General features: G+C 44.0%; 1 protein-coding gene across 7 annotated transcripts in view; it reads left to right on the top strand.

Moving 5' to 3' along the window:
- Window positions 1-18998, top strand: part of TMEM108 (transmembrane protein 108) — a 163730-nt gene that overhangs the window by 144191 nt on the left and 541 nt on the right. For 5 of the 7 annotated variants that reach the window (XM_017838032.1, XM_017838033.1, XM_017838034.1 and 2 more), the window contains 2 exons: window positions 7626-8738; window positions 17653-17807. In XM_017838032.1, the coding sequence (XP_017693521.1) occupies window positions 7626-8738; window positions 17653-17807 (1268 nt within the window). Of the gene's footprint in view, window positions 1-1462; window positions 1628-7625; window positions 8739-17652; window positions 17808-18998 lie in introns of those variants that run through there. The other 2 variants (XM_017838038.1, XM_017838035.1) reach the window with 2 other exon arrangements.

Raw genomic sequence — 18998 nt, 5'->3', positions numbered from 1 at the left:
TTAATCAGCCCTGAGTTCTAGAAACTGCTAAACAAGCTGATATTTGTAAGGACCAGGTTTGTGGGGTTTTTTTGTAATGCACTAAATATCTTTATCTAGAAAAACCTTCGGACAGGAAACAATAAGGGCAAAAAGTGAACTGCAAAGGGAGAAAAGGAACATCATCACAAAAGCACAAAAATGCAAAGCAGAACTAAGGTTATTATTTGTACTCTATCTTCCCATGTCCTCATGGCTGTGAAAACAGCATTTGTGTAACTGTGGGTAAAATGGCCTTGTGTTATATGCACCTGCCTAGCCTTCCTGATAGGGACTTTCATCTCGAAAAATCAGCACTGGAGTCACTGTCAGAGGCCCCATAGTGCTGCCAAATCTCAAACCTATTGTCACAACATCATTTCTTTCTGATTTCACCACAGCATCAGAAAAGAAGTCTGGTGGCAATATGCTTATATCCAAGGCTTGAAAAAAAATGAGGATGTTCGCACCTGCTATGATAAGAGAGGAGAAGGAACTATCTTTTCTCTCCAGAAAAATATTAGGAATTAATTTCATGAGGAGCCCATATCACAAACTGCTTAGGCTGTTACAGCACCCCTAGATGCAACAGGGACTCTGAAGCAAAAACTGAGTAGTGGGGATTGCACTCTGACTCCTGGGGGATTCCCACACCACTCTCAAGAAGCCCCCAACTTGTTGCTCTCTTAACATTTCCATGTGCCTTTTGAGGGATTGGTAGTTGGCTGCACAGGGCACATTTTTGTGCTCTTCAGGCAGCATGTTCTTCCAGACACCCAGCTGTGCCAAAGAGACAGAGAGAAACAGAAAAAGAAAAGAAGAAATGGAAGAAAGGAGTCAGGATTATGGCTTTAGGAATCACAGATCTGTGGACTTCTTTATGGTTACATATAGAAATTGCCCATTCACCACTGAAGAGTGAAGAAATAAAATACGGAACATGCATTTTGATGCCAGGGGAGGAGAGAAGATAATCACTATTTCATTCCCTGTATTTTCCTCTGACAGGAATATTAATATCATTAGAGATAATTGAATGAAGTGGAAAGTCTGGTGGAGGTACAGAAGCAGGAGGTAGATCTGTAAAATCTATCCACACACAAAAAGCTGAACACTGCTCTGAAGGGAGGGCACTCAGCCTTGAAACAGGGACAGAACTGTCTCACAAGGGCGTGCAGCTGGGGTGCTTGTTGCTGTTTTGTTCCCAGAAAACGAGAACTGCCAGCAATCCTCTGGCATCTGAATAGACCCATGTCAGACAAACTGTATCTGGACTTGATGGGAAACCAAGCTGGAATACCAAGCAGCCCTTCGATCTGCTGGCGGAGAGGGAGACTGGCTCAGTAAGTAATCTTGCCTTGCAGTTGCAAAGGTACTCCATAAAGGAGTGAGCCCTCTCGCTGCACAGCCCTGCAAGACACGCCTGCCTGGGCTGTCTCTGTCCTCATTCCTCCAAACCAGTTCCAACAATAACAGCAACTCCTGCGTGCAGCTGCCTCATTAGAGAGAAGATGTATTTTTCCTTTTTCTACTGAGGGATGAATCTTCCAAATCTGTGTGATGTGAGCAGGTGAGGATGTCTGCTGACAAGTCCAAATGATATTTTCAGGTAAGTGCTTACCTAGAACAAGCAGCTACAGTCAGACTCTTTCTTTTTATTATCCTCCTCTCAGTAATTACTGTTGTCCTGGAGTCCCAGTAAGCCTTTTCACAAGCTTCAAGAGCTCCAATATCTGTATATATTTAGCTGAGTAGGGGATCTGAACAATTTCTAAAGCACCTATTTCCATAATATCTGTGAGTCTCTAGTGCAGTGTGAGAATGTGGGACTTGCTCTGTGGCCACACTACACTCTCCTTTTTGTATGACCCATTGTTTAACTCTCTGGAGGACCAGAAATTAATTTTAATTCAGATTCACTCTCTCGAAGTCTGTGATGTAAGTGCATCTTAAGGCAATAATAGTGTTGTGCAATATTTTTATACTGTTAATGGACTGGGGCATCTTGCCCCATGAAAACTGTATCTTCTGTTAATGTTGTTGCACAGGGAGTGTCAGCAAGTGCTGCTTAATTTGTGTTTGTATATGTGATTTCCAGAGCTTCTGATGATGATGTTTATGTTACTGCAAATAGAGCTGTTACTCTGTGTTTCTCATTCCCTGCATTTTACAAAATACTTTGTGTACTGAAGTTCAGGATGATCATTCCATCTAATACTTACATGGGAAAACAGACAATAACTTGTAAGTCAGTATCTGGGAGTTCTGGCATGACAAATAGACTGGCGGGGGGAAAAAATTTTCTATGCAGAGTAACCTACTTTTTCTTCCCTCTGTTCTGCCACCAGTCATGGAGATTAAATTTGCTTAACTCTTTGTTTGTACAAATGCTGCTTTATTGTGAGTGACAATTGTATTGCTTTGACAGACTACAAAGAAGTGACCGTAGTGAAAGTAAGAATACGTACTTTCTGCACAGTTTTCATTTTGCTCCCTGTAACATTTTAGGTTTGCTGCGAGACACATGAGAAGTTAATAGTGTCGAGAAGAAAGCTTTTGTTACTACAATAACATCACTGTTGCTTTGAACAGGTTTTGCACAACCTTCTCTCACTATTAGTGAGTCAAGACGGAAGCACGGAGAGGCTTCAGCATCCCGTACTCTGCCCATGTGCACCCAAGCCCTGGGTCTGTAGATAATGGGTCCTTTGTAGGACAGCTCCCATTGCTTCCCTTGCCCACGGCAGTCTGAAATAATGAGTCCAGCAGTAGGTCTCTGCACAAAAAGCTCTTCCTGACTTCCTAGAGCAAAAATGTTTGCCAAGCACTGCTCAGGCTGGCTCTGTTTGTCTTGCTGCAAGGTCCAAGGTAGCAGAGGCCAGAAGGGGTCAAACACCAGACTGAGCTCATTGTGCATGTTCATTTGCTGTAGAAAATGTAAATGTGCAGCTCTCAAAAGTTTCCACTGTATTTCTGGCAATTAGGACTTGATCCAAAGCTCAATAAAGTCATTGGGAACCTTTCCACAGGCTTTAGATCAGGAATTACGTAAGTTTGTGTTGTTTAAAGGGGGTGCCCCAGGGACGCTGAACGCATGAGCTGACTCGACAGCTGCATGCCTGCTCTGCCATGTCATGCAAAAAATGCTGTTCTAGAAGTGCCCATGAAGTGTCCCGTGCAGCACCAGGCGATGTTAACTCCTAAGTGAGACCTTTTATTGTTGTCTTGTGCCAGGACGTGGATCCTGCTGGATGCTCCTGATGTCCTGAGATAAATCAAAGAACATTAGCTGCTGGGGCCTGAATCGATTTCTTTTTCTGTTTGGGAAGGGTGCAGTTCTGCCACCTGTGTGCAAATAAAAGGGTCATGAGGAAGTTTCCAAATGGTAAAACCCTGAGGATTTCATAGTCTAGGAAAGCAAAATATTCCTAACTCCTGACTTTTCTGAGACTTGTTAAAGACATAAACCACGGTCTTTTAAAACATTTCCGTAAAGGAACTACTTTATTTTGTTCATATACACAGCTCTACACACTGTTTCTGGATTGTTCATGGGAGTGTACCATTGGAAGAAGCACTGCAGGGAGATTCTGTTGAGATTTGAACCATTGCACCATGTTGTCAGGAAGGAGTTTTTATGGCTAAATGAACATCAGCACCCTTCTGTGCACACTCTGCTGTCACTCTGCTGTGCTTCATCCTTGGGTTAATTCATGTTAATGTACTTAATATTGCCTTCCAGGTGCACTGTGTGCTATGCAGGACCACAGTTCACACCATAGAGATGTCAGGTCAATCAGCCTTCTTATTAGGGTTGAATGGTTTTAATGTAGCCATAATATTAAACTCCAAAAACATGAATTTGACACACAACATTTAAAAGACAAAGTTTGTCCCCTTCTGACTCTGAGCTCCTGTACCTTAGAAACGGCTCCTTGTGAAAAAACTTAATTGTGTGAACTGACCTTTGAAAATATAATTATTATTATTTGTTATAACATGCTTGCATCAGTCTATATTAACATTATGCCAGCAGATAGTAAGGACTGTCAGTCCTTACCCCAAAGGGCTCATGCTCTAACTAAGATTAACACTAAGAGTCTTAGGCAGCCAAAAAAAGGGAAGATTTTGGCAAAGAGGTGCAAGGACTGCGCTTTGAACTAACTAAGAGCATTTGCTATGTACCATGTCACGTGGGATATCAAACTTTGGCCAGGGGAACCTGACAGCAACAAGAAGGTTTACTTTCAGTGTTGGTGGGATTGGGGGTGAGCTGAGGCACCGGGGTACAGTTGACATTGTACCCACCATGGCACTTTACTCAGTGAGGGTGCATTTGTGAAGCAGAGGCAGGAACTTTGAAGGGGTTGGTCAGATCAATTTCTGTGACAAATGCCTCCTGCACCTTAGTATTGAGAATATAATTTTCCCAGGCTTAAGCCAAAGTTGCCAATAAGGGCAGTCCAATATCAGGGACTTCAGTAAAAGTCCCAGTTTGTAAGACATTGCATATCCTCAAGTGATAGAAAAATAAGTGGAAGGTCTGGGCAATCAAGTCACTGCAAATCCAGCAGGCTTAGGTGTTGATGCAGAGCATCTGAAAATACCAATTCCAGCTTTACTTTTGCTTTCCAGTTGGCTTTTAATCAATTATAAAGCAAATAAATTCTGCTTAAAAGGGCTGACAAAACCCACTGTGAAGTCCTTATTATCAGCTGTTTCTCCCTAAATATACATCACTGGCTATTTTTACAATTATCTACTATGCTGAATATTTTTTCAGTAGTTAGGGGCATAGATTAGCTCTGGTGGTCACTGAACGAATTACTGTGGTCCATTCAACCAGTAAAAAACCACATCCTAAGAAGCTGTAGCTTATGGGACCACGGTGGCTCTGCAGAGGCTGTTAAAGGGAGTCTGGCAGATGAGCAAAACCTGACTGCCACAGCCTGAGACAGCCAAAGTCATGGGGGTTATTGTTTATTGTCAGGTAAATTACTCCTGTTGTAATATTTCCTATAAATATTTATTCATACTTTACAAGCCACCTAAAGGTAGTAGCAAAATGCATCTGGTTTCCCGTGCCTGACATGTGGTGACCTGCTACCACAACAGATTGCCCAGAGAGACTATAAATCCTTATAGCAGCAAGCCTCAGATTTATCAGTATTTCAAGAAGTAGAGATGGATATTAGGCAGGTTTTCAGCCAAAGACCCAGGTTTCTAACTCCAGGGCACAATATGCAGAAAAGCTGACAACTTCCTTATTCCTTAAGGAGTATCCTGGAGAAAAACATTAACCCAATAGAGATGTTTTGCTGTGTGTGAGGTATGAAAAAAAGAAGTTACATAAAAACCATCCAAAAATCCTAGCAGGCATTACAATCGTTACGATCTAGTATCTCATAAGATCTGCCAATACACTTTATCTTTTGTGCTCATAACAGCAGGCCTGAAGTTTCCTGGAACATTATCTCCACACACCAAATCCTAAATAAATCGTCATCCTTTCCTCTTTGAATTTGTTTTGTGGCAGCAACTTATCTTGGCATGAAATATTAGCCATATGGACACTAGAATATCTGCTTTGACCTTGACCTCAGAATAAGTGCTGCCAAAAATGTGAGGATAACTCCTGCCTTTCGTTTCCAAGAGTGATGCTCCATGAGTATAGCCCAATCCATTCTCCTGGTTGCATCTCAGTGTACAGAATATGTGGGTTTTTTCTTTGACTAGGTGTTCTGCTAAGAGCATATTGTCTGTGGCTGGCTAGGAACTGGGAAGCAGTATCCCAGACGATGGTTTCTTTGGCAGAGATATTTATTCCAGAAATTAAAAACAAAGAGAGAGAGCTAATTTTAGCATCAGGCAATGGAAAGTGCGTTACTTGTGATTGGCTCTCACTACATTATCTAGTCAGTGTTTTCATTCTCTGGATACTCTCCCAAGTAAAAGGAGGCTGCTAGGGGCAAGATAATGCAGATTTTGTTGGTTGCAGAGCTCTGCACTGTTCTGGTTCAGAAATTATGATTAGTGATAATAGTAGAATATTTAGCTGGATAAGAGGAGCAGGTATTGCTCCTTTGGTGAGTTTTTGCTATGTGTATTACACTGTTCACAGACAGGTATGAATGATGCCCAGGACTCAGAATAAACACCTTTCATGGCACTTGCATCTGCCCCACATGCAACAGAATCCTAGGACCCAGCAGACACTTAATCAGAGATCTTTCATTTTCCCAAGTCCGTCTTCCTTTTCCGCTGTGGCCCATAACAGATATCCTCATTTATAGTGTTGAAATAAATGGTATAACAATGCTCATGGAGAAAGCTGGCAAACCAGGAAGGGTAGAGAAGGTGGCAGGAAGGCACACCACAGTCTTGGCTGGAAGTTGATCATTACCCAGCTTGGAGTCCTGCTGCTTTGACGAACTCATCTCCCTTGTTTGCTAAGACTGTGACAACATCTTTTACCTCAACACCGCTGGTTGAAATTCACACTAGTACAGTGCTAATGGTGCCATCTGATGATGCTCAGTGTACTGTGCAAAATGGATTTATTCCATGTGCTTCCTAGTGGGCAGAGATCCACATTACACTTGACAGCTTCAACATATGGAAATAGTGATGTGATTGATGTGGTCCCTGCAGGTCACGCTAACTCACGGTGTATTAGCCCTGCATCCCAGGGAGGCTTATGCTACTGCAGCTGCCCACCTCCATTTTCTGAACTAGGAATAAATGAAAGAATTGATGTTCCCAGTGGTGTGAATCTGGCACCTCGTGAAATGACGTGCACTACAGAGGGAGGCAGGAAGCAAATTTCACACAGTCCAACCCCACAGCACATGTGAACCAAAGACTGGTATATGGGTGTTAAGGGCAGTTGTGTTAGATTGAATCACACTCCCCATAATCACAATGTTTTTTAAAATGTCTGTGATAGCTATGTTTATTTGTTAATTTTTAACACTTGGAGTGACTACATTTTCCAAAGTTGCTAAGTAGAGGACAGCATGTGTAACCTAGGAAGCCCTCTCATCAGACATCCCTTCTTGACCTAGTTTTCAGCAAGGCCTAAACAGCTGCTCTCTCAAAAAACAGATTGCTTCATGGCAGCCAAGACTGGAGGCAGTCAAATTTAGGATTTTGCAGCCAAAGGAGTGAGTGGACAAAGGTTCCCCATAATGATATGGACATTTATCTGGAGACCTCTTGTCCACAATGAAAATGACGAAGTCTTTTGTTTCTACCCCTCCAGTATAGGATGCTTTGTAGCTTCTACAGGGAAATCACCTGCCTATGGCACTTTAAAGCTGTCATGTGAGTCCATACTGCAAGCTCCTCTCTCTCTTTGCTGTAGAGATTCCCTTTAATCTTCCTGTTCCCACCTCATCACTTCCATGGCCATGGGGTCACTGCAGCTCCTGCCAATTTGCCTTTCTCTTCCTACTTTCACAGAGAAGCCAACAAAGTTGGATGCTAACTCTTCTGTCCTTCGGCAGAACATGGAAGGTATTCCTTCCTGCCAGACATGCAAGCCATGCCATTCCCTGTCCGCTTGTCCCTCCATGGCGTCTCACCTTCTCTCTGTGTTTTTTCTTCAGGTGTTCTACTGATCTTGGCACTGACAGAAGAGCTGGTGTTTTCTGTTCAGGTACTGTCTCCCACTGTCTCCTCCTCTCAGGGCTTCCCGATGAACACTACCACTATCACAGCCATGGGAACAACACCTCACCACAAAGATCACCACACGACAGAACCTCTTCCCACGTCTGCTCATGCCATTCCCCATCCCGTCAGCCTGGCGGAGAAAGCCCCTTTCACTGGGCAAAAGCAAGCGAGCGGCCCTCACATCGGCAAAAAGGAAGCGTATCATTTATACAACCAGAGTGCTTTGTACTCAGGACAGTCTCGCCCCAAGGGGAAAATATTCCAGGTGTTCAAAGGCAACTTCTCAGAGTCCTCAGAGCCTTACCTAAAGACGACCCTGCACTCTCCCTTTCCTACCCTGAGGAGCCCTTTCACAGACCACCCATTTCAGTCCCAGACCACAGCATCCAGTGATCCAAATGGCACGGGGCTGGCAAGAACTACACTCTCAGACCCTTCTCCCCACCACAACGCCTCCGCAACCCTTAGGGAAGCAGAGCGAGGGAACGGGGATGAGGTAGTGGTGCAGGAGGCAGATTTTACCACCACAACTGCTGGACCATCAACTGATCCTGAAGCAGTGTCGGTGCCTTTTAAACCCACCCACTACAACGTATGGGATATGCTGAGCAAAAACAACTCTTGGGTGACCTTGAATCTCAGTACAAATGTCCCTCTATTTGCTGGCCCTGGATCCGCAACAGCAGCAGCTGGCCACTCGGTTCAGACCAGCTTTGACATCAGCGTCTCCTCCCAGGCAGCGGGAAGCCCCAAGGGACCTGCTCCAACGCAGCACAGCGCGGTGACTAACACGACCTTGCTAGGCAGTGCTCTCTCTGCAGCACCTGCCACGAGGTTGTCCAGCTCCATTTCCACGGCTGGCTCCACCGCCACTGGGAACTTCCTGAACAGACTGGTTCCTGCCGGGACCTGGAAACCAGGGGTGCAAGGAAACATCTCCCATGTCACCGAGGGAGACAAACCCCAGCACAGAGCAACCATCTGTCTCAGCAAAATGGACATTGCCTGGATCATTCTGGCTATCAGCGTACCTATATCCTCATGTTGTAAGTTAATTGCCACTTTATTTTGCTTTCTCTTTCCTTAAATTCAGATTTTGGCCCATGATTCAAGGACCAGCTGGAGTCCTAACAGAGGCAGGACAGCTTGAGATGGATGAGAAGCACAGGGGATCACAATCACTGACCAAAGTTTGCTTAACTTCAAAATGCAGGGCTAAAATGTTACACTCAAAACATACTCGCTCTATTGCTGTAAAAAGTCTTTTGGGGCCCTCCATTTGAGGGTGTAACACAAAGCTGAACAACTCTAGAAGGTGAAACAGCTTTACTCCAAGATGTATAAGATGGTGACCAAAAACTGTACAAGTCTTTAATCTAGGAATTAATATTTGCTGCCCTGGAATTGGATTAAAAAAGCTCACTGCTAACCCAAAGGATTAATAACAGCTCTAAAGACTAATACATTAGTCTTTAGAAACTAAAGTTTCTAAAGAAACACCAGTTTTCCAGTGCAGTAAAATATTTCATTGCAAGCAGTTCCTGAAGGGTCAGATTTAGAAGCCTGGTAACCAAAGTGCTGGTTTCCTCCATTTTAATTCCAACTTTGCAGCTGCTGAGGGAACAGGAAGAGTTTGAAACTCTCGCCTTCAGACACCAGGAGTCAGCCACCTGCAGGAACAGGGAAGGTTGGGTTCCCAGAGATGGCTCAGGGTCTTGTCATTTGACTCAGTTACAAAAAACACATGAGAAATTATGAGAAAGCTTATGAGTGGATGCCAGGGTGTCCCATGCTTAACTGGATTGTATCAGCAAGGTGGGACAACATACTCTCTGGGGTTTCATTGTTGCAGGGTGTGATTATTCTAATCTGTCTGGAGTGAAACAAAACCAAATATTTCCCGGTCTTTGCTGCCTGAGGAAACATAAAAGAGTAGTAGCCAACAATACTCAATATTAGTTCTGTGATTGTACTGAGGAAAAGGCTAGATGAGCTGCTGGAGTCAGTCTCACACGCAGCTTGCTCCTGCCAAAAAGGACAGTGCTGCTCTCTTCTGCCCTCTCTGAGGCATAGGCATCTGATCCTGCCCCTCTACTTATGCCCAGGCCTGACCTGACATGTTCCTGAGGCACTTTCAGATTGATAAAGTGGCCAAAAAATATTTACTTTGCTCTTTGTGGCTTTCTGTCCACCCATTGAGCTGAATCAGCTCCCCACAGGGTCAGATGAGCACGAGACCTGGAGAGGATGAGGCTGCAGGGATGCGAACCTGGTGAGGGGGCCACACTAATCTTTTCAGCAGGTGCAAATTATTGGATTGGGTCAGCATATCTGTTAGACTCACACCTCTGGGACCATCAGTTCTGCTGTTGCCAACGTGATTAAAACCACAAGCAAGAACAAACATAAACAATGGGCAATCAAAGAGAAACCAAAGCAGAAGTGTGCATACATACTTCTGTGAAAGATGGAGAGGAGAAACAGGGATATGGGAAGTCCATGGTGAGAAGCAGCAATATTTGATGATTTGATGAACTATGACTTGTCTATCAACCAGTAGAAATAGAGGACCAAATAAATTCTTCCAGGCATTATGTTTTGGGCCAATATTCACAATATTCAGAAATATTCAGAATATTCAGAAATATTCAGAAAGAAAGCTGCGCTGGATAGAAAACATCCAAATACAAAATACAAAATACAACACAAGCAGAGGAAGCATAACTAATGCATAAACTGGTCTGTGCCTGTAGAGTACCTGCAGGTAATAAGTAAGGACAGTTATTAACAACAACAAAAACAATAATAATAATAATTTTAAGAGTCTGCTAGCAGGATTTCTAACCCACTATTCTTTAAATAGTGGTGTTAACACTTTTCTTCTTGTCATATGCACCATAATGGTATGTGTTCATGTAACTGTCTATTCTGATTCTTGTATTCATAAGCTCCATTTTTTAAAAAGTCAAATGCTACTTTGAAAATTATCTGTACCAGCTCTAATGAGTGTTTCAATGATTCAAATATTTAAGTCCTTCCTTCAAGGCCGGATTCCTGAAGATGGTCTTCAGTGGGACTCTCGTTTTAAAAGATCTGGAGACCCTGAGATGTATTTCAGCATTGAAATGAATGGTAGACAAGCATTCAAATGGGATTTTTTTGGGGATCTGGCTGTAGTGCCTAGGAAATTGATTTCATCCAAAAATTATGCTGTTTAAACCATGCCATAAGAAGTGCTGTTGCACAGGCATAGGCTTTTCCTATAGAAGAAGACAAGTAAGATATAACATCCCAAAGCACTTTTACCCAAATGCGCGGGTATCAGTTATGGCTGCACAAGGGAGGGACACTTTATTTTCTGACCCTCAGACACCTGTGTATATTCAGGCACGGTGTGCAGTGTACAGTGTAAGGTGTACGGGATGGGCTCTGCGGTGTGGGGTGTGCGGCGTGGGCGTGCGAAGGGGACTGTCGCCACCTCCCGGGCATGAGCGCTGCAGCTGAGGACAGGAGGCCCCGTACTGGCATGTGCTCCTCACTTCTGATCCAGAGGGGGCTGGTGCCGGGAGAGGGATGAAGAGTACAGCTTTGTGGGTTTCATTTCATCTTCAAAGGGTGAAATTTTCTGAGAGAGGCTCTCACAGCTGCTGTGGGCACAGACTGAGAAAACACCATCGTGCTCCTGCCTTGGGATGCTGAAAGATGTAGGTATCTTGGATATAGAGACTCAACTCCATGGTCTTAAATATCTGAGCTGCCCTAACAGGGAACAAGCCATGGAGAAAGACAATGAGGACTGTGGGCTGGTGGTTCTGTGCTCAGACTGGCACCTTCAAGACTGCTGGCCGGCATCATTGAGGGAGCCAGCGAGCCCTGAGCTGCTGCTGCAGGACCTGTGAGAAAGGCTAAGGTCCAGCACCAGGCAGAGAGGCAGCCTCGAGTCCGGGAACTTAGCAATGCATCCTGGAAAGACATGGAATGAGGTGAGGAGGTGCAACTCGGAGCCTATGCACAGCTGCAGAGCTCTAGGAATCAGCTCTAGGAATCAGCTCCCTCCTCCTGCTTAATGAGGAGTGCCCCTGAGCCGGTTCACGGACCTCCGGGCTGTTTTTTCCAGAGCCCTTGTAGAGCTTCACAGTGGCCAGAGCACCTCTCCTCTGCCAGAGGCTCTTGTGCCTTTCCTCATAATCCTTCCTCTGTGCGAGGAGTGGCAAAGAGGCTGGAAAAGCTTTCTTGGAGGGCTTCTGGGCACAGCTTGTGCTACCCAAAATCCTTGGAAGAGGAAACACATCATGATGCTGCAAAGACACCTCTGTCCCTCTCAGATGCGTGACACAGTAGAGCCCTACACGCTGCTTGCTGTCACACCTTTTAGTGATAGGCACCTGTTAAATGAAAATCTGAGGGCATTTTACCTTCCATAGCAGGGGAAATGACACGCTAGAGAGTGACCACAGGAGCCCTTGGCTCCTCATCTCTGCTGGTAAAAGCTCTTGGGATGCTGTACTTCTCTTCACAGAGGAAAGACCCTGCTAGGGCTCCTTGATGGCTATCCCTGCTGTGGGGATTTGCATTGAAGAGCAGGAAGGAGCAGAGGGTTTGTTCGGCATCACTGTGCCCTGACATCTGAGTCCCACTGAGGAGTGGCAGGTCCCTCCAGCCATGCTGGTGGCATAGCTGAGTGGCTGTAGCACTAGCTTGAAGACCCAGGCCTCAGGAGCTCACCTGCTGAAATAAGAGATGGGATTTAGCCTCCCTGTCCTTACAGTACATATTTCTTTACAGATGCATAGATTTCTGAGTCCCACTGAAATCCCTTAAAGTGATAGCCAGAAAAGTAATGCTTTGAATAGGAATGCATGAGCCACATGTTCTGCATGAACCTGAGGAAATCATTTCACCTTCTGGCACCTGAGTTCTGTGGCATAAATAAGGAGGGTAAAGTTGTTAATGACATAGGAGGCCTGCAAAAATGAAGGATCCTGTATCATTGCCTCCCCAGGAAAGCAAAATCGTATATAACAGTGATGTCAGTATTTTCTGAATGTCAGAGTTCGAGTTGTTTTTGCAGTGTCCTTCAGGCAGCCTTGAACATTTTTGTGCACATGCCAGTGAATTGTACATGTGTAGGTGCCTGTCACTGCAATGCAGAACAAGACACAATATGAACTCATTGTAAAACCTACCATCCCAGTCCTTGGGCTCCTAGTACTTCAGTCTCTGTAATTACAGAATGACACAATAAAACGTGGAAGAACAGAAACCTGCAAATCAGACACGCAGAAGTCAATTCATTCAGTCAGTTCTGCTGATGTGGGAAAACACGAGAGGAAGGCTGAGCCTCCAAACACAGGCATCAGCAGAACTCAGAGTATATGAAGAATTGCCTTAGACCTAACCCCACTTAGCTCACATTTCATGCACTGGGATGCTTTCCAAAATTATCTCACCCACCTTCTCCATCGCAAAGCCTACGCATGTTTGCTTCCCAGTCTGAAGTGAGAAAGATCCCAAGCCCTGAGTCTAATGCCCAGGTATGAACTCAGGCTGAGCTGGAAAAGAGCCTCCTCTCCAGATGTCAGTAGCTGTAGTCAATAACCAAACCCCTTGTGATACCTGTATCAGAGCTAAGTATGTACTGCTATAAATAGTAAATGAGGGAAATGGAAAGAAATATGGGAAAAGCACTATTTTAGTCATTGAGGCAAGAGTTCTGTGAAAACTTAGTTTATGTTATGATCTGCAGGCACAGAGAGAAGTAAATGACCATCCTTCACCCTGAATATTACCTGACTTTTAATAGCTTACAGTTTTAAGTCTATTAACACCGTGTTTCATGTGGGAGCTGTAGAGTGGGGGAAGGGGGCATGCAGCAGTGAAAGATTGGTAAAATATTGAAGTGAGTTGAAGGAAAAGACTGTCAGAAAACTGTAGGGAATTGTTATGATCTCATTACACTGCATTAATGAAGCTAGTGTTGAATATGGTGTATAAACCTGGTGGTTTATGTTTTTTTTTTTTAAATAAAATTGGAAGATTAGAAAAGAGCCATGCAAATTATTTAAGAGCTGATAAATGCAACGTAATTCCATTTGTGTCATGATGTCAAGAAGAGGCTGAAGCCCACATGTACAGGGGACATTTCTGATAGCATAGTGAAAGCTTTTAATAAAAAAAGGAAAAGGAGATTGAACAAGTGAGGGTGGAAGGTGGAGATTTATGCAACAAGGGGAATGTAAGCATGTCTCCACAATGGAAATTAAACATTGAAACAAACTTCATGGAAATGGGATAGATATCCGGTCCCTCTGTGTGCTTTAATGAAGCTGAGTATTCTCTTATGAGATGTGCTGTACCTGTAGCTTATGGTTAAAGTAACAGGTGAAAGTCTCCTGGTGTGCAGGTGTTATGTAGGTTCCCGCCATGTTCCCACTAGCCTGTAAATCTGTGAGAATCTTATGTCTCTCATTTGTGGGCTGTATTATGTCCTGTTTCATGGATGGGGGAACAGATAATGCAGATGTACCTTGCCTTATAGCCAGAGAGGGGCCAGAGTAAGAGCTGGAACTCATCAGCAGCTCAGCCCCTGAATATGTGAGATGACTTTTCTCCCTCCAGACTTGCAGAAGGTGAAAGAATGCAGGCTAGAAATGCCCCCAAACTCCCTGAACCTCCAGTGTCTACAAAATTGCAGAACCCCTTGATATTTCCTAAGATGTATCATAATCTCTGTACAGAGAGCTTCAGGCTGACACAGGGACATTGCTGACATGTTCTCATGGCACTCGCTATTGACTTTAAAATGGAGCAGGCAAAGGGAAAAGTCAGTTTAGCTTTTTTGACTCCCAGAAATTAACCAGAGGAGTACTTGGAAATTAGAGTTAGTCCTTTTTCTGCCCAAAGGATTGGCTATCTCCGAAACAGGTGATATATGGCAGCACTGAACTGCAGTGCTTTCTCATCCTTACAAGGATATCACATAATATACCAGGAAAGATTAGCAGGGTATTGTCACTACTGTTGGTCTCTCTTTAGCTCTGTTGTTGTCATTATTGCCATTTCTCTCTTCCAAACTATCTCCACCCTCTCTGTATTTCATCCATTTAATATGTCCTCCCTGGCAATCACTACTGTCTGCCTGGAAAGAGTTTTTCTGTAATACATGTAATTCCAATCACGGGAACAAATGGACACCTAGGAGTATTGGTAAAGCTGTACCCTGTTCCAATGTTCTGGAAGTGAGCAGTCCTATGTAAGCTACATTATTTTCCCTAAAATAAGCCCCAAATTTGGCATATTATTTGGTAGATGTGGCACTTAAGGACATAGTTTAGTGATGGACCTGGCAGTGTTAGGTTAATGGTTGGATTTGATGATCCTAAAGGTCTTTTCCAACTGAAGTGATTATATGATTCTATGAAAAGTGCAGTTAATATGAGATGAATAGCCACATTCCAGTCCTGCTGTCCTCCCTCTCCCTCTGAAATGAGACCTCCTCTGCTTTGAATTGGGACAGCTTACATAGACATCCTTCACATATTTGAGGAAGCTCAGGAACCCATTTTGCATGCTCTTCCATCCATTTGCTTGTATGTGCACTAAGGTTGGAGGCCAGGAGTGTAATTAAGGGAGGGAGTATTACTGCTGTATAACAAACATATCTGCACATGGCAAGGCCATTTCCTGCTGGGAGAAGCTGAGATCTAGCTCGACTCAGTGTCACTGGCTTTCCAGCCTCTAAAATCCAAATTCAATACTTCTCTGTCAGCAGCCACAACATTTTATAAACTGAAAAACCTCAGGCTTTCAAAATATTTGCATAAAGTTGACTTAACTGGGGCTCTCATATCCCCAGACTCCCTCGGAAATGCTCTGTGCCTTAGGGATCACTTGTTGCTGGAGTACTGAAAAGCTCCAAGGGCTGTTATCTCTCGCCAGCAGCGATGAGGACTAAACGCAGGTCCTGCTTCACTTTCTAGTCTTACCAAGCCTGCAGGCTAGACTGGGACATGGAGAGGGCAGCAGCAAAGGAGGGATAATAGATGTAGCCCTTCAGGACAGGCATTTCCCTGGGCAGGGAGAGCAGTTCTGGTGGCCCACTGGGTGCCTCTCTACAGGCACAGCAGCAGGAGTCGGGCTGTCGGCAAATGAAGCTGACCAAGACTGAAACACTGAAGTAATATGAGTCAAAGATAAGAGAAAGGTTGATTATGACCTGCTTTTCTGAAACATGCAGGAACAGTGTGGGAGATTTTTCCATCAGTTTCAGAAGAAGATTTACAGCATGAGCCCATCTTTCCCTTTGAATGAGACATAAACTGTCTGAACTGAAATCCATTAATTTTTTTTTCTTAGTATCTTATTCTTTTGTTTTAAATAGAACTCTAGCCTTGCACTTTTGTATTGCTATTTTGTGTGAGTAGATGGGATAAGAAATTATCCCATGGCACATGGGTAGCAGCAATGTTTGTCAAAACATACATAGCAGCTGTGACTTCTCTGCAGTTTTTTCTTTCCTCTGGCCTGTAATTCTGATACATAATTTTACCTGTAGCTGAGGAAATAATATATTTTTCTGCTTCATGAATATTTTCCCTCTTCTACCATGAGGGCTTTAGAAATGATGGAGTGATTTTACAGCAGGGCATTCCCTATTTCACAGGGTACAAATCAAAGTACATGTGGAGCTACCTGTCTGTCTAAATCACGTACATTACAAGCACAACTGGTGAATTAATTCCACAGGTGTAAGAGAAACAGACAGAGCTTATACATTACTGCTCTGAGCAAACCCTTGTGTGCTCCTCAGCTTCTGCCTGAGCAAGGACCAGTGGGAGCAGTAAGTCTGTTACAAGGGGTTTGCCCAGCCCCCGTAAAATTGCAAAGATTACCCATCTGAATTGCAACAGATTAAACCAGAAGCAATTCCAGAAAATAACATTCAACCAGCTTTGTGTTTGTCTGCCTGCTGGGCATTACCCTAGCATTTCTGGAGTCTGGGTGTGCCTGTGGCCGTGAGACCAGACAGACAATTATATCAACAAGTTTCACTTGCTGGTCACTTTGTCTTGCCTAATTGCTCTAAGTTCAGATATTTCAAATTGCAGAAGTTTAAGTGTGCTCTGCAGATAAGAAAAAAACCCAAGCTCAGACACCCCCAGTGTCCAGGCAAATGTGGTGAACAGGCTATGCTTGTCTGTTGATCCCACATCCTGATACAGATGATGGAGACAGGCAGGAAAACTCCAGCTCTGGAGTTAATGCTGTCCTGGAAGCAAAAGCTACATGAGACAGATGCTGGAGGGGATCTTCACACTACCTGACCACTGTCTCATCCTGCCCAGGAGCCTATCTGTTCCTCTTACTGGTTGCTGATATGTTGGAGCATGGTCAGAAAGCACCCTAAATCCAAGTTATGAATGGCAGGCAACAGAGGCAGGGATCGGTGGCATTTCAGGATAGAAGCTTTTGGTATTGAAGACATGCAACTACAAGCACTTGTGGATTTGCTCTTCAAGCTAGGACAGGTGTCTCTCAGTGCCCACTTGCTCATAACTGCAGCCTCTGAACACACCAGAAGAAGAAAAGATCTGCACAGAGATGTCCTTGCAGTCCCTGAGGAATGCCCTCTCTCCTAAAGGGTCTGTAAATCTCTGCTTAGGTATTAAAATGCCATCAGGTACACCACCAAAGCTTTTCATTTATCAGGCAGCCACATCTTCAATATTTTAAACTCACATCAAAAAGAAAGTACAAACTGCATATTCTGCCAAGCCCAAAGCCTCATCTGCTTGGCCTGAATTCACATAATTGTGTGGGGTTTGTTAGGAGAGATCTGACTGAGAGTGAAGCATATGAATGGAGGTCACCAGCCCTCTTCTTAAGTAACACAAATCCATGGTACTGATGAGTCCTTATTGAAAGAAAATAACCACATTTTTTACATGTTCCCATTGACAGCAGTTCTGCTGACAGTGTGCTGCATGAGGAGGAAGAAAAAGACATCTAACCCAGAAAACAACCTGAGCTATTGGAATAATGCCATTACTATGGACTACTTCAACAGGCATGCTGTTGAGTTACCGAGAGAGATCCAGTCACTGGAGACTTCAGAGGTACCTTGCTTGCAGAACTGGTGTCTAAATACTGTAACTGAAGCCATGCCGGGAGGAGGGGAGAGGAAGTCATATTAATAAAGCCTTGAAATCCCTGTGCATATTTGGGGAACAGCTTTTTGAGAAGGACTCACTCCTACACATGTATAAGATGGGACAAATATGTCAGCAAAATTGGATTACCATCCTATTCCCAGCCACTGCGGATATGTTCCATATTGCTGTGTAGTGATGAGTGTTAACCACCTCTAGGTGAATTTGTTCCTGGGTTTCTCTTCCTTGTGAGCCCATGGCCAATGTCTAGCCATACCCTGACTGCTTAAGGAAGGCCCTTTGGGCTGTGTGGTGACTGACAGTCAATCTATTGTGCACATCCCACACGGCATCAGAGAAAGGGGGCTGGTGGGAGTTAATAACACAAATTTAATGTATTTATATCTCAGGAGCTGCCTATAACTTCTCAAATACCAGCTCAGGGAGTGAGTGTTCCCAGTATATAAGCAATCAGAGCATCAGTATGTGGGAGTGTGTAGTGGTGGTATATGCTCATTAGCCTTTACCAAAGGGATCTGCCGGTTCAGTGGGATTATTCACATATGGACAGATAATGCAACTGATAGAAATGTATTCCCTGGCCTTAGGGATAGAGAAGGATAATTCAGTTTAGTTCAAAGGTATTTAAAACAGTGGAGAGTTCTGGTTTATGCTAGAGTGATTTTCAGATCATCTAGCTGACTAACCCATCTGACTAAATTTAAAAAAAAAAAAGGTTTAGAAAGGAACCTCTGAGATGTGATTAGACAAACGCTCACAGTCACTTCATTAACCCTCATTTGTTGGCAATCATGTTGCTTAGGCTAAGGCAGGACCTGGTCTGTACTTAACCAGAATCAAATGATAGGCCTATTCACATACAGGATGGTCTCCAATAGCTGTCATCTGAGTTATTTAAACCTGATCAGAACACGACTGAACTGGGGCATGCTTGGGTGGCTTGGAACTGTATATGTGGCTTTCTGAGCTTAAAAAGAAGCTGAAAAAGCATCTTTGAGGAGTCAAGCCTAGCTGAGAGGCAGGAAACTTTCAATGAGTCACAAAAGTGAAAACCTAAGAAATGTGAAAATTCAAGGTCTGCTAAGGGACTGGAAGTTTGGTGCATCTGACTTCTGGGTCCCCAGCCTGAGGCAGAAT

Source organism: Lepidothrix coronata, unplaced genomic scaffold (assembly GCF_001604755.1).
Source record: "Lepidothrix coronata isolate B3197 unplaced genomic scaffold, Lepidothrix_coronata-1.0 Scaffold321, whole genome shotgun sequence".
In the NCBI taxonomy this organism is placed as follows: domain Eukaryota; kingdom Metazoa; phylum Chordata; class Aves; order Passeriformes; family Pipridae; genus Lepidothrix; species Lepidothrix coronata.
Note: the sequence above shows the minus strand (reverse complement) of the source record. Positions and strands in the feature narration are given on the sequence as shown.